We start from the raw sequence: 15,501 nt of genomic DNA, 5'->3' as shown, positions 1-15,501 counted from the left end.
AGAGCCTTGTTGCCTAGACAGGATCAACTTCTGCTTTTCCTCTGTGTAGTCACTCTGAGATCTGCTACATGAGATTTAATCTGCAGTGTTGCTCTTTAAAAACAAGATGAGTAAAGAACACTCAGGATGTAGGGACAGCTGTGGAAACTGGACAGTTTTGCTCTATTTTCCCCACATTATAAGTTTGCTTCGTAAGCCAAGGGATTGGGAAATGTTCATTGCATGAAGCACTGCTGCTGCTGGAAGGGTTTTGGAGAAGTTCCTTTCAGAGAGAGTTTAACTGAGATCTGAGTTTTGCTTGTGGAAGTTACCTGGGCTGCAGTCAAAAGGAAAACTGCAGTCTGGCTTTCTGAGCTTGGGGCAGGCAGAGTTACCCACAAGCAGTGTGGGGTCTGCATTGCTGGCCTGGCCATCGTGGCAGGAGATCAGGGAGACAGCAAGGACAGGAAACACAGCAGTGAGTGGGGACTCCACCTGCATGTGTTGATTAAGCAGATCTCACGCTGGGAAATGAGGCAGATATTTTTAGTTCCTGTTTAATACAGTTCTGTGCGGCAGCTGATTGCAAAACCCTTGAGAGCAGACGCAGCCTTTGGCTCAATCCTGAGCAATATGCAGGGAGTGTTCACACTTCTACAGGTGGACGCTTGCTCTGCCAATGACCCGGGACTGATCAACCAGTGTGTAGTTATGGACTCTGCAAGGGCAGTTTCTGGTCAGTTTCACAAGAAATACTGAATGAAAATGAGGATGTTTCCCTAACAGAAGCATGAATACGTTTCTCAGTGAAGTAGAGAGGTCATATTCCAGTGGAAGATGCATTAAAAAGCAATAATGTGAATCAAAGAACAGCTTCAGTAACAATAAGCAAAAGGCAGTATTTCTTCAAGCGTGCTTGGGGGAGCTCTACAGGATGGACACATAGTCAGCATCTGAAAACAGCTCAGACCATAAAGCTAATCAAATAAATTAGGTGGTTTTTTGCATGTCTTTGCCATTGAGTTGCTGAAGAGATATCTGTGCTGGAACCTTTTTTCTCAGGGATCTTTAATAGTTTGATGTATGCTGAGGCATTGGTAGAATATGTTGTGGAACAAATGGAATGCCTCCTAACAGACTCTACTAGAGGATCTAGTAGAGAAGGTGTAATTTTGCTCTTACAGCCAAATTTTTTACTTCTGTATTAAGCATAAAAGGCAGCACACAATTGAATGAGAAGCTCTTCTTTCCAGCCAAACTTTTGAGCTGTGCTTTTTATATTCCAGAGAAGGCATCAACCAAGACCTCCTGCACCTACCACCCCACATCACGGAGCAGTTCATCGAGCTGCTGTGTCAGCACAGCCCTGACCACGTTCTGGAGACACTGAAAGTCCTGGAGTACTGCAGGCTGGAGGAAACCATCCAGGTAGAAAAGACACATTATAAGGACGCAGGGACTGGGGGAAGCATTCATGTCAGCTCCTACCAAAGTGTTCGATCAGTTCTTCAGTATTTGGCCCCTCAAGCTGCTAAACTGCAGCACTGTTAGCTGTATTTAACATAGTGATCTTGAGTTTAGTCTCAGGGCTTATAGAAAGGCTGATAGTGTACTGAATCTTCTGAGTAACTGCAGAATACAGATAGTCTGTCTTAATTCTGAGTAATGCCTTGAAGGTATCTGAAATAATGCAAGCCAGCGTTTTTGGGTAGCAGTGCTGCCAAAATTTGACTAGTGCTGGACAGTGACTATTTCTTCCCATATGAAAATTTTGACGTATCTGTCCTTGATGTGGATTTGATAAATTTAAAGATGTAATGCTGATGGTGGCAATATAATGCAGCTTCAGAACGAGGCTGTGTAAGCAGGGGAGGGGGGCAGGGTCCTGCTGGTGCTCAGCCTGGCTGATGTGCCTGTGCAGACACATCCGCTCTGAACATGCAGCTGTCCTTTTGGGGAGTAAACAGACTCTGGCAGATATCTTAAGATAGATGTTCACTTTTTATTTGTTTGTTTATTTTAAACTTAGATAACCCAGAAATATCAGCTCCATGAAGCTTCCTCATATTTACTGGAGAAGAAGGGAGACATCCATGGTGCCTTTCTGGTTATGCTCGAGGTACAGTACTCTGGAATTCTGAATGTTGCCATTTCTGCCCGAAGTCCTGAGTGTCACAGTTTTGCCAGGCTCTTCATCAGCTTGATGTCCTGTGTTAAGATTTGACACTGCTGTTGCTTCCCAATTTCCCACTGCAGTCCATGTAAGAGATTATTTTATGTCAAAAAACAGCACATTGAGTTGTGTGCAGGCTCAGCAGATCACTGTACTTTTCCAGCTTACTGTGAAAGGCTGTCTTTGAACATTGAATGGGTAATAGATACTGAAATCTGGTTTTCTTAATCAAAAATAATATTCTAGCTTCTATTTTCCTTTCAATATTTAGAAAGAAACGTATGCAGTGCTAGTTGTATTGGGGTGGAAAATAAAGGCAAGCCCTAGTAGCCATATCTTTTTAAAAACACTTCCATCAACATTCTGCAAGCTTACTGTTCTGAGATCTCTTTTGTTTCAGCGATTGCAGAGCAAGTTGCTGATGCTTACACAGGATGATGGAGGTAAGTTACCAACTTAAATTCCACTTTCTCTTAAAAGGGATGAATGTAAAAAATACAAAATGTATGTCTGACAAGTGGCATAATGAGGTCCTCTTTCAGGTTTTTGGATACTGTGGGGACATTTTCTTAACTTTTCATCATGTGGCTGTGGCAGTTATTCTGATTTCACTTCCTTCATCTGTTACTTTGATCACTTTGAGACTTGTAAACAACCAATGGGTTTTATTGTGTCTGCTCAGGTGTTCTGTTAACTCCTGATTGCAGCTGTTACTCTTAGTGCCTTACCAGAAATGTTTTCCTTGTTACAATCCATTCAGACTCATTACTGAGCCTTACCAGTCGTTAACTATGAACAGTGATGATGTTGAATATAGAAGCAACTTCTTAAAAAACAAAACAAAACAAAAAAGGCCCCTTCTCATGGAAGTAAGAATGTTCTGCCTACAAAAGATGAGTGCTTTCACTAGCCCCAGGATTCAAGGGTGCCCCTAATCAAATGCAGAACTCGTATTTGTTACTTGATTGTGTCCTGAACTGCAGCTGCATCTTCCATATTTGATTATCTGAGAAGTCTTAACTGCTACAATACATAGGGCATCTATTGAAGTGCAGAAAATCAGGACCTGCCTTTATAATGCAGTAGTTCACAGTAGGGAGCAGCTTTTAGTAGAACAGCGGGAATTTATTTTGCAGAATGACTGGGAGTTAACATACCTCATCATTTCTGTAAAGGCAATCTATTTTTCACCCCACGCTTAGGTTCAGCAGAACTCCCCTTGCTCGAAAGCATTGAAGGTACCCTAATGAAAACTATTGCCCTTTGCCAGAGGAATTCACACAACCTAAACCAGCAACAGCGAGAGGTAAGGAAATAAAAACCACATCACTGCATTTCCAGAGGCATTATCTTCATGTCTCCTTCCTTTCCCCATCTATTCCATACTGGCACGTCTCAAGCAGCCGTTGTTTTGCTCTGCCTCGTCTTCTTGTTGCTCAGGTTATAAACCCACAAGAGAAATGTTCACTTGTAAGGGTGAAGCACAAAATAAAGCACATACCAGCAATGGAGAAGTAGATTAGACCATATCCTTCTTCCATTTTTAGCTGCAGTTGAAATTTTGGTTGGATGTTAATCAGACTCTAAAGAAAGCAAAAGATCATGGCTTTTGTAACACCACATGAAGGCAGTGGCATACTTAGGTTGGAGCCATCTTCATGGTGGCAGAAAGCTGCTGATGTTACCTGCACTGTGGCTGTGGAATTCTGCTGCTCTGAATACTTCACAAATTCTGACATTAAAGTCTTTAATGATCTTTAAGGGCTGGAGACAGTACAGCTTGCCTCAGCTCTTGCAGAGAGAATTAGGCTGTGTTTTCATTTTGCTGATGTCACTGACACAGAACCTATTTTTATTTCTAATAGAGTGCTTAACATAGGTAACTGAATTCAAAACTGAGAATGCTGTGTCTGAAGAGATGGCATGTCTGGAAGTCAAGCAGGGAGTAAAAGTAGATTATGTTATGTTATCACAATTCCAGGAAAGGAACAGTGAAAAAGGGAAAGAAGGAACAACAGGAACCAGAGGGGTTCTGTGCTCAGATCTCAGTCAAGCAGTATCTTGGTCTAAGATAGGAGCAACCTGGACTGCTTTTCTTGAGTACTTTGTGATGACTTTAATGCATTTTACTTCTGTTCCTCTGCAGACATAACCTGAGAAATGTAATTCTGTTTCTCATAACATGGAAGTGGGATGTGATATTGGTCACACCTCATTTTTGCTGTGTTCTTATTGGTTTGGGTTTTTTTGCATTCGATTCTTTTAGGCCCTCTGGTTTCCCCTGCTGGAGGCTATGATGTCCCCACAGAAATTGTCTGGCTCTTCACAGTACCGATATGCTGAATGTAAGTACTTTGATTTTTTTTGTGACCCCAAATCTCTGTGCTGTCTTTCCTCCTCTGCTGACTGAATAGATGAAAAGTAATTCTGTTACTCACTTCCTGCTCTTGCTGCTCTTGCAGTTGATGTAGCTTGTAGTGGCTGTAGCACTAAGCTCAGCAAGATCATATGGGGAGGCTGCAGCTGTTGGGTACTTCTTGTTTTTAGCCCTGGATGGAAGAGGGATCCTAGCACAGCCTCCTGTACTCAGCTGGCTCTGTTGAGATGGTCTCTATGAAAAACAGTGCACACAAAAGCTTTCTTGGCTCTGAGTAGGCTTGAAAATCTAATTATCCCCACCAAGAAGCTGAATTGCTGTTGTCCGCATGTATCAGATATTGGCTCATACTGTAGGGAATTGGGGGATGAAGAGGGAAAAAATGTTTCGTGCAAATGCTAATGCTAGGAAATGTTAGAGTCAGTGGGATTGCAACATGAAAAAGGGATGCAGGTTGATGCAGGATGAACAAGGGCAGTATTGCAAAGAAAGGCTGAAGATCTGAAAGCTTACTGTATGTGGGAAGCAGGAGGGGAGACACTGAGATGCTGATACTTTTGAAATGCTCAGTGCAAAATGTGTGCAAGGTAAAAAGTGATAGAACTGTTTTCATATTAGAAAAGATGAACTGAAATGAAACTCTTAATCTGAAAGATGCACCTCTTTACTCCTCGAATCCTAATGAGTGTTGGCGACTTTTCATGCATGGTGTTTCAGCCTTGAAGAGTTTGACGATGCAAGTGCTGAACAACATGGCTGCGTTTATTGCTCTTCCTTCAATCCTGCAGAGAATTCTACAGGTGAGTTTCTGAGGGGAAAAGCATAACAAACAAACTTTTACCAAGCTGTGCCATTCAGTTATGGGGAAGAGCTGAACATATTCCCAATGTGGTAGCAATTTTTGTCAGGTTATCTGATGGTCTGATTCAAAGTATTCCAGTAAACATTCAGTTGGTGAGAGTCATAAAACTTGGTAGCGTGACCTGAAAGGCTTGGCAGTCTCAGGAGGTGTGGGAACACACAGACTTGTGTGGAGACAACTGAGGTAATTTCTGCAAACCAAAAGAAATAATATCTCGAGGTTGTAATTACTTTGAGACTGAAACTGGCAGTTCTGGAGGCTGCTCCAGCCACTATTAACTGCCCAGAACTACATTTGTTGAAAGCTGTTTAGCTGAAGTGCTGGGGTAGATGGTTATGAAAACACTAAATCAAAGTTTGTGGGCTTTGAAGAGGAGAGAGATCAAGACTGGGCCCTGTTAAGTGATGGTACAGTACAATTTTAGGGATATGTGTTTTGTTTTTTTTTTTTGTGGCAGCAGACATCTCTCTGAGTTGATGATTGCAGATATATTGGGTTGAATGATCATAAGCAGATTTGTGTTGAATCACTCAGTGGAGGAAGGAAAGAGGAGGAGGTTGGAAGGTGTTGAATTATTCTTCAGTTTCTATCACAGATAGAGAAAGAAGTGGAAAAGCTGCAGACTTCACAGGGTGAGTGCATACCTGTAGCAGCCTGTTAGTTTGATCTTGAATATTAGGCACAGTCTTGGATTTTGGAGAAGGTCGTAATTAATGACGTTGAAAGATGTTGTAAAAGGATGGATAGAAAGCTGTGATCAAATAAAATACAGTTTTATCAAAGGTGGAAAGCATCAAGCAAACTGAATGTCTCTTTAATAACATTTCATTTGGTTTTACTAGAACATTAGGTACAGTTTCCTGTGGAGTGTTATTTGGTGTTCAGTATAGGCAGGAAATGATCCAGAAGCTGTGAATGAAGAGGTTGGAGGTTGGCAGGGAGGCTTTCTTGGGTGGTACTGAGAATAACCAGAATGGAGAGAAAGGCAGAGCAGTGACCACTGTGAAGGTAACACAGCAGGGAGGTGTTACTCTTTGCAGGAGGATCCCATTCTTCCTTGGCAAGACTTAGAAACTCTTGTGCAACCCTCAAATATTTATTGCCCTTTTTTGTTTTTAGAGTCTCTCTTTTAGTAAGAAAATTCTGTATTACAGCCTCAATGGAAACTGGCATTTGTGTCCTGGAGGCGACAAAAGAATGAAGTACATTTCAGCTGTACAGTGAAATGGTTGGTGTGGAGAATCCTAGAATGGCCTGGGTTGCAAAGGAGCACAATGCTCATCTGCTTCCAACCCCCTGCTGTGTGCAGGTCACCAACCAGCAGCCCAGGCTGCCCAGAGCCACATCCAGCCTGGCCTTGAATGCCTGCAGGGATGGGGCATCCACAGCCTCCTTGGGCAACCTGTTCCAGTGCTTCACCACCCTCTGGCTGAAAAACTTCCTCCTAATCTCCAACCTAAACCTCCCCTGTCTCAGTTTAACACCATTCCCCCTTGTCCTATCACTAACCACCCTCGTAAAAGTGGAGGCACTGTTGCAAAGGATAACAGTGCCTAAGATGCTTCCTGGGATGTACTTCTGCTGGGGACAGCAATGTCCAGGGTGTTATTTAGAGCAACATGTGCACCTCTGGTCACTGGAGTTGGAAGTATGGGGAAAAACTGTTCCGGTTCATTCTGTTTTCCTGGTCATCCTTACAAATTCAGTCTGACAAAACAGAGATTAATCAGGCACGCATTTTTGTGGAGCTAGAACAAAAGATGGGAGGAGAAGTTGACTTCTCATAAATACATTCGAATAGAGGGGACTCCTGATCACGTTTATTAGCATAATAACTTCACAGAACAGTAGTAGTAATGGGTACCTTGTAGCTCAAAAGCAGTGTGGGGAAAATGATGTTGTGAAACTCAGTAGAAGATGCTATGGAAGGGAGCATGGTACTGCTTTATTAGATAGCTAAATAAGTTGATTTTGCCTCTAAATACTCATTCTTTCATAGATTTCATTCACTTGATGGCTAATTTGCAAACACTTATGATCATGGTTGTACTCATACATCTTCTGTAGGCAGCAAAGGTGTCAGCTGTCCCATCCTCACTGCGCCTCTAAGATTCCCCTGATAGTTGAAGCTTTGTTTTGGACAGTCTAATCATATCCTTTAGAAATTGCTGGCTGTTTTAAGGTAGATTTTTGCCTCGGAATTCCTTTGATCTTCTTTAGGTTATGGGCCAGAATGCTGTGCATTGTGATTTCCTTGGTTGGGGGTGGTTTCCATGTCCTGTGGTGTGGCTGTGACTTGAGTACACAGCCCTAATGTTCAGAGGCTTTGAACACTTGATTGGGATTATGAAGGAGACTTTCCCTGTTACACTGCACTGGACTTTTTGCCTTCCTGTGCAGCATGGTCTGTCATCTGCTTCTTTGGATTGCCTGGGAATGCCATTTCAATGCACGGCAGGGGAGATTTACAACATGGCACCCATGCTCTAAGCAGCTTTCTGAACTAGAGCTTCTCTCTTTTATTAGCCCTGGGTGTGTGTTTCTTTTGCAGAGCTCTCTAGTGGCTCTTTGAATCCACCTAAACTTCTAACACCTATTGCCAAGCAGTGCTGTCTTGGCGCAGCAGTGTGTAGGGACTCCTTGCAAATGTCATTTCAGTGCCACTTTGTGACCACAAATATGCTCTTAAATGAGCTCTTCCGGGCCCTGAGGAGCAGGCAGCCTTTCTGATGCCCTCAGGGTGTTTCTGTGGCATGTGGGAGGAAGGACAGGGGCTGTTTGGGAAGTCTGCAGATGCCTTCAGATGCTGCTTCAGTGGAGGTTGGGTCTTTGTGGCAGTGCATGGATGTGCTCTATCTGCTGCCTGTGAGGTAGAACAACTGCCCAGGAATTAACCATTGCTTTCTTTTTTTATAAGGTGAATGACATCAATGAATAGAATTAGATTATCTTCCCTTTTCCGAAAAGGAATTTAAGTATTCCAGTTTTTGTGGACTGTTTTTCTTCCTTTTCTGGGCTTAACTGCTTAGAGATTATACCTTTGGCAAATGTTAACTTTGCAACCAACACTCAGTGCTAAAGGGCACCTTGCAATGGGCTGTCAGCAGCTCTGTGGCTGTGAATTCCCTGCATCTCCCGTGAGAGCACACGGACTCAGCTTTGTATTACAAAAGTCATGTAGAATAGTGATTAATATTTATGTTCTTTTTTGTCCTTAACAAAAATGATTTATTACACAGTCTGAAATAACCATATTAGGAGCAATATTAGAGGGATGCAATATTAGAGGGATGCTCTTGAGGTGTCGTGTCATTAAGGAGTGTGGATGCTGTCTGAAGAGGTCTGAAAGGTTGGGTTAATTCCCTTATAGAGCTCTAATCCTTAGGAATGTTCTGCAAATAGAAGCAGCTGTTGCCTCAAACAAGAAGGGCAGCTCTGGTTTGCAGCTCAGGACTCACCGGCTCTCCCTGACCTGCTGGTGCTGCTCACACTAGGCAGGCAGTTGGGTTGGCTCCAGTTTGCCATGTTGAGTGCTCCCAGGTCCCCATGGAAATACCCAGCCCGGAAAAAGCAGCTGTGATTTGTTCCTCATTTGGCACAACTGATTTCTAGTGATGGGCAACCCTGTGCTGTGTATGTGGAGCACGCATAAATCCCAGATGGAGACAAAACTTACAAGGTGGAATTAATGAAACATATTCTTTCATAAAAGTAATTGAAGGCTCTTGTGACTATAAATTCCGTGGGAGCTGAACCCAGCTGATTGGAAGGCGGCTTTATAACTTGCTAGGAATGTGAAATTACAGCTCCAGATGTTATTCCTGAGGCAGGTAGGCAGCCCAGCCCTGTGCAGCCATGGCTTTAGTGGCTGCCAGCAGGAAATGTGCTGGAGCTGCTTGCACACTGCTGCCGTGTCCGGTGTAAGGTTCTGCTGGACCACGTGGCCCTCTTTGGGGAAAAAGGCAATTCTCTTCCTACCTGCTACTGGTTTAGATGTTATTGAGCCTGAAGAAAGACTGAGCAACTGGGAGGTGACCCTCACCTCACCTTCCTCCTCTGCAGATCTGTGGGTGGCTCTTCTGTTCCTTGCTTGTTTCTGTCACATCTTCCTCCTCTTACTTTTCCTCAATAAAGACAAGAAACAAGATGCTTTCAAAGTGTTTACTTGCACTAATCTGCCTTGTGTAAATGGTTCCGTCTGAGCAATTGGAGTTACTTCTTTGGCTTTCCTTGGCCACAGAAGTATCTGGTGAATCCAAACCCAACGTTCTCTGTGTTGTAGATCTCATAGGTGCTGATGGAAGTCGTGCAAGCCCTGCTGCTGTCTGTAATTCATGCAGTGACTCAGTGCAGTGTATTTTCAATGCTGCTGCTTGTGAATTATGCATGCAGAAGGAAAACACCGTGTTGTTTGAGGCTGTGCCACTCACCTAGTGGCAAGGAGCCTCTGCAGCTCCTGTGTGTTTGTCAGCTGCAGCTGGGTTTGACTCGACTGAAATGACTCAGTGCTAGTTTTCTTGACACCTGCACGTTGGCATTGCTGCCCATCATGGTTCTTGGGAAGGCTGTAGTCAGGTTGCCTGGCAGACATTGGAGCTGTTTCGGTGATCTCTGGGTGTTGTGGCTTGGCTTCAGTGCTATTTTGCCTGCTCTGTTGCTGCAGGGTGTTTCCTGCTGGTTTGCATCCTCCAACCACCTCCCGCAGCTCCTGGAGCTTCCAAGGTCACTTCAAAAACATTTGGACTCATACAGTCATTAATATTGATGTTGTCATCTACTCCGTTTTGCTAATCACCAGTTTTCCCCTCAGTACATCTGATTGTTCTGCTTCCCTTGTGCACACACCGCGTCTGCAAATACAGGATCATAACTGCCCTGTGCAATACCAGTCTGGAAGGGAGGGAAAAAGAAGGAAAAAATGAAAAAAAAAAAACACAGAATAGATGATGGTGTCCTACAGTGTTTGGTTTTTTCACACAGGATCCAGTTTATGGAAAAGGGAAACTTGGAGAAATTCAAGGTCTCGTCTTGGGAATGCTGGACACATTTAACTATGAACAAGTAAGTTGCATGTGTTTCTGCTCTACCCACTGCTGCGTGCAGGGGTTACTTGTAGCTATCCAGCTTACTGCTCTCTCATTTGCTATTTTTCTCTGCAGAGCAAAGTAAATGGCCATGCGAGTGATTTGTGTTTGTGTGATCTGGGGAAGGGGAACAAGTCTGTGTTGCTCACAAACAGGTTGCAAATGAAGGGACTGACAGATCCGTGGTGATGTGAACATTTCTGTAGTTGAATTCTGTGTTAAATGTACTGGAAGCACCAACACCCGTGTTTTCTCCAGCTTATCCTGCAGTTAGGGATTCAAAGTGCCTTTTAAATTAGTCTGTAAGATGGGAAATAGCTTTACTGTAGGGAACTGCAGATAAAGAGAGGTGGTCTGTTGTGATCTTTAAGGGGGGTCTGCCCTGGGCAGCACTGGCTTTCTGCTTTGATTTTTATCTGTGCGTTTCTAACAAAAAATAGGGATTTATGCAGTGATTTACCAGGTAAAGAGGAAAAAGAGAAGTCTGGTAGGGAAGATGACAAGCTGAGCCTGTTCTCCCACATCTTTTAACGCTCTTGGACGAAAATCAATGAAGCACTTATCTATCCATTTAAGAGTGAAGAGGTATTGTCTCCATTAACGTGTGATAAAAGGCTAAGTATTCTGAAGGCAGCAGCTGCAAAACATGTGAGGAGAAGCAATTTGTGTGGCTGGTTTTGTTCTTAGCAATCCGGTAAGCTGCTCGTTGTGAAGAATTGAAGGCTGTGGAGCTTCTGCTCTAAGGAGATGACAAAATGACCTCTATATATTGTGTTCCATGCAGACTCTTTTAGAGACGACCACAAACCTTCTAAACCACGATCTCCACTGGTCCCTGTGTAACCTAAGAGCTTCTGTCACTAGAGGGCTTACCCCAAAGCAGGATTATTGCTGCATTTGTCTACAGCAGTACAAAAGGAGGCAAGAAAGCGCTGATGAAATCATTGTTTTCAGGTAAAGTGAAGGGATAAAGTCATGGGCGAGATGATGATATTAGCTTAAAAAATAAAACCACAGAAGTATTCCTGTGAGCACATCCCCTGCACTGTACGTGGGCTGGCAGTCAGACTGCTCAGCCAGCCTTCCTTGCATGCAGCCAGCTCTGCCTCAGCTGAAAGGAATCCCCTTGCAGTTTTGGGAGAGCAGTAAGCTGTGCACTCCCCTGTCATTTAACCTGGCAGAAGGTGATTCCCTGCTGTACGCAGGCAGCACAGTCATAGTCGATATCCATAACTGCCTGTGTGCCCTTACTGAACTACGGCAGGAACACTTTACAGAGAGCTTCATAAAACATAAATGGTCTGGAAACTGGCTGCAGCAAGTAAAAGGAGGGGTGTAAAATGAAGTGTTTTGCTGCTAGCTGATATACTGCTTGTTTCATCTCAAATAAAGTGCTTTGTGCTGGGGAGGGCTGGGCCTACAGGTGTCCACTGGGTCACAAGCAGTGGTTTTATTTGTACACCTCAGATCGATTGCATCCCTGACTGTGCCTGGCATCACTGATATTCCTGTCTGTGGCCAGGTGGCTGTGAAATGTAGGATGGCTATTACCTTAGTGTTGAGATCTGCAGCTGCATCAACAAGTGGGCACCTGCTGCTGTTTTTATGAGTCTAGAGGTCCTGCAGGGCAGTGTGCAGGTATGAAGTGAGCACGCACACTGCTGATACGAGGTTACCAGTAAGCAGCCTTGGTTTTCATTGGCCATAGCTTTCCTCTCTGAAGCACAGAGCCGTCAGGCTGCAGTACCCTGCTTTCAAGCACCTCACAAAAGATTTATCTTCTCACCTTCACAGCTGTGGCCACTTATACCATTCCCTGTGCCTGCTCAGTAAGGAGTGTGGGGCAGTAAGCAAAGATGTGATGCGGTGGATGTGCTATAAATGCAACTCGAGCAGCAAGGGTGGAAAACTGAGCGAGAACTTCTCAGAGCTGAAGAAAGGAAGTGGAACCTCCTTGGCACAGGTAAGGTTCCTCATGTGGTTGCTTTCCACATTAACTTAGAGAAGTGCTGCATTGCTCTGTTCTTCTGTCTTACTCTGCTTCCAGACAAGCCTGTGATTGGTAAGTGTCCAACAGCATTGGCAGGTAACGTGTCATGTTGATGGGTGTCATTTAGTTTTGGTGTGGGTATACAAGAGATGGAAATGTGTTCATCCAGACCTGCTAGCCAGGGTGGAGCAGAGCTGATACCCACCAGAAGAAATTCATTTGTGAGAGCCTGAGATGGGCCAGCAGGGCCAGTTCCTTTTAAACTATATTTAGCTGTGTTTTATGTAAAACATGTAGTAGAAGTTGGTGCATTCCTTGTGGCTGGGCCATAGAACCTCTGCTCTGCCCCCCTACTGGGCAGTCTGACTCTGGGTAAGAGATGCCAGCACAGTGTTTAAAGAAGCTTGCGTGCAGTCAGGATTGCTGTCGCTGTATTTGTGCAAAATACATTGGGGACTGAGCAAAATCCCATCTTTGGGATGTCTTCAGGAATTCTGAACTGGGGGAACTGAGCTCTGCTGTCCCATGTCCCAGAGGTCACTGGAGAGGGTTCGTTTCTAAATGCCTCTCAGTGCTTTGGGCATTTGTCACCGCCCCGATGGCATGCAAAGCAATGCATTTCCACTTCTGAGAGCTCATTCAGTCTGGGAGTACATCCTTATAGAAGTACTTCTATTTTCTTATAACAGATTATTTCAATTTCTGCCAAATCAGTTCTGATCAGAAGATGGCTAACAGCATTAGTCAACTCCCATCAGCTTCTCTATTAACCAAAAGCGAAGCTTCCTGTTTGAAAGGAGGCTTAGGGGAGAAGTAATCTGTGAGGAATGTGTGGAACATGATGCAAGCTTTGCAGTCAAATTGTGTTAGTTTCCTATACAGTGACAGGAAAAAGGCTTTCCTGATATTTACATAGCATGCTCCAAAAGTAATGCTTCCTATTTATTTCCATGGAAAATATATCAGATACAAAGAGCACAATAACACTATTTAATAGAGCGAATTCTCAGCTACAAAACACTACTTTTTAACCGAGTCAACACTGTTAGCTATGCATATTTGCCAGTGATGAACACTGCATGCCACGCTTGGGTAGATCAGCACCCAGGTGCTTGCTCTGAACTTGGGCAGAATCACAGCATCTCCATGTTTTACCCTCTAAGCTTTTGCTCTGAAGGTGTGTGAATGGGTGTGCCACACCAGGTTTAACTTTAAAAGCTAAAGACAACATTCAATACCAAAATCACATTAATCAATGAAATGCCTGGCATCTTATAGCAATCCCTCACAGCTTGGTTATCTCTCGAGCCTTCTGTCCTCCCTTTAATACTGGTCTGGGCATCCTTGCAGAGAATGAAGTGGAAAATAATCCAGATGATGTGGGAGCGATTGGGGCACTATAGGATGCTGCTGCAACTGTCTGCAGCAGTGAGGGACTGGGCACTCAGGGCTTAATGGGAGCCATACGGAGGGACTGGATGGGGAAGGAAAGGGTTACACAAATAATGTAATGTCTCTGCCAGGTGATCTGAGTTCTGGTGCTGCCCTGCTGGCTCGGCCATGTGCTCTTGGCAGGAACAGCCCCACTCCCTGCAGATCTCGGCTCTGGTCCGTCAGAGCCCTCTCTCTGCTTCAGGCTCCCACCTGCTCCCCTGCTGTCCCAGATCCTTTTCAAGTTTGTGATGTTCATTACGTGTTTGAATTACAATACTTAACTGTTGTGTTTGCATGTGTTGTGCAGTCAGATCTTTAAAAAACAGCATGTGTTTAGACTGAGTGAGGCTGTAATCTCTTGCTTCTCCAGGAGGTTCATTTGCTTAACTTTTGATAGTCTTAATGAACCCTGAGGTAAGGATCTATCTGGCCAGGGAATTGGAGATCTGGTTGTTCTGGAAAAGGGGAGAAGATGCCTTTTCCTAGGACCAAAAGCAGGAGGTGAGCAGCCTGGGATACAGAGCTCTGCAGGAGGCAGTGCTGTGGGGTTTGGGCGCATGCAGCCTCACATGAATTCAAGCAGAGGTTCTTAGAGAGCTGGGCATGGAAGCAGCAAAGCTGGGCTGCACACAGTCCCCACGCTCATCCTGACGTGGCACTGATGTGTACAGAATGCTGTGGGTCTGTGCACCAGGTGCCTCCATGGCCTGGGGGATACAATGCAGGGTGTCGAGATGGGAGGAGCAGACAAGCAAAGGGACTGAAGGAAAGGGACTGTCAGAGTCCCAACCTCCAGCCATGTTCAGGTCTCTCTGTGGTGCTCAGTCAGTGCCCAAGAGAGCACAGTCACTGCTCAGGGTGCTGTAAACACTCAGTGATTGAGTGCTGCTTTTGTCACTGGGTTTGTTGGGCCTTTTCACGTCACAGTTCTCCAGTGAAGGGCTGCTCTGTGCTCCCATCAGGCAGGCCCAGCCCTGTGCTGCTCACACTGTCCTCACTTCTGCATCTGGCATCTCTGCAAGTAATTTTAATAAACAGAGAACCCCAGAAGGATGCTGTGCTAACTCTTGGAGCTCCCAACCCCAGCCCTGCCTTCCCCACACCCTGCACAGCCAGCTCGGAGCTTCTGGGACGTTCTGCATACAGATCCATGGGGAGACTGCTGCTTTGAAGACTGAAAGTGTTGTCTGTCCCTCAGTAAAATATAATGCCGTCTTTTCCACAGTGAAATCCTCACTTTAGATATTTATGTTCTTAGCAAGCCTTGAATTAGGAATAAATTCATGCTAAGAAATGCCACTGAGCATCTGGAGTGCATTTCATAGTACCAGTTCTGCTCTGTTGAAACAAAGACTGTCAGTTTGAATTCTACGATGCTGCTGAGATTTAGATGTGAAATGACAGCCCAGTAGACAGTGCTTTCTGTGCCTCTGCTTTGTACGTGTGGCTTCTGGAGCAGTGCCTTGGAAGTGGAGGGGATGGAGAGGTGCCATGGACCAGCATTGACATTGCTGAAGTGGATGAGAACACTTGCTGAAAGGAGCCTTGCTCTCACACAGGGTTACGGTGTCGGGCTCTGCACAGGGAGCAGCAAGAGGAAGC

General features: G+C 44.6%; 1 protein-coding gene across 1 annotated transcript in view; it reads left to right on the top strand.

Moving 5' to 3' along the window:
* VPS8 (VPS8 subunit of CORVET complex) overlaps positions 1-15,501 on the top strand; it is a 62,552-nt gene that overhangs the window by 40,908 nt on the left and 6,143 nt on the right. Inside the window, 9 exon segments of the mRNA XM_042820522.1 lie at positions 1,266-1,407; positions 2,009-2,098; positions 2,553-2,595; positions 3,355-3,458; positions 4,419-4,497; positions 5,247-5,329; positions 10,372-10,452; positions 11,260-11,429; positions 12,270-12,438. Of these exon segments, the coding sequence (XP_042676456.1) occupies positions 1,266-1,407; positions 2,009-2,098; positions 2,553-2,595; positions 3,355-3,458; positions 4,419-4,497; positions 5,247-5,329; positions 10,372-10,452; positions 11,260-11,429; positions 12,270-12,438 (961 nt within the window).

Source organism: Centrocercus urophasianus, unplaced genomic scaffold, assembly GCF_019232065.1.
Source record: "Centrocercus urophasianus isolate 14NV4802_14NV808 unplaced genomic scaffold, USGS_Curo_1.0 seq_19, whole genome shotgun sequence".
NCBI classification, from domain to species: domain Eukaryota; kingdom Metazoa; phylum Chordata; class Aves; order Galliformes; family Phasianidae; genus Centrocercus; species Centrocercus urophasianus.
The sequence above is the reverse complement of the archived record's forward strand: the minus strand, read 5'-3'. Positions and strand labels throughout refer to the sequence as shown.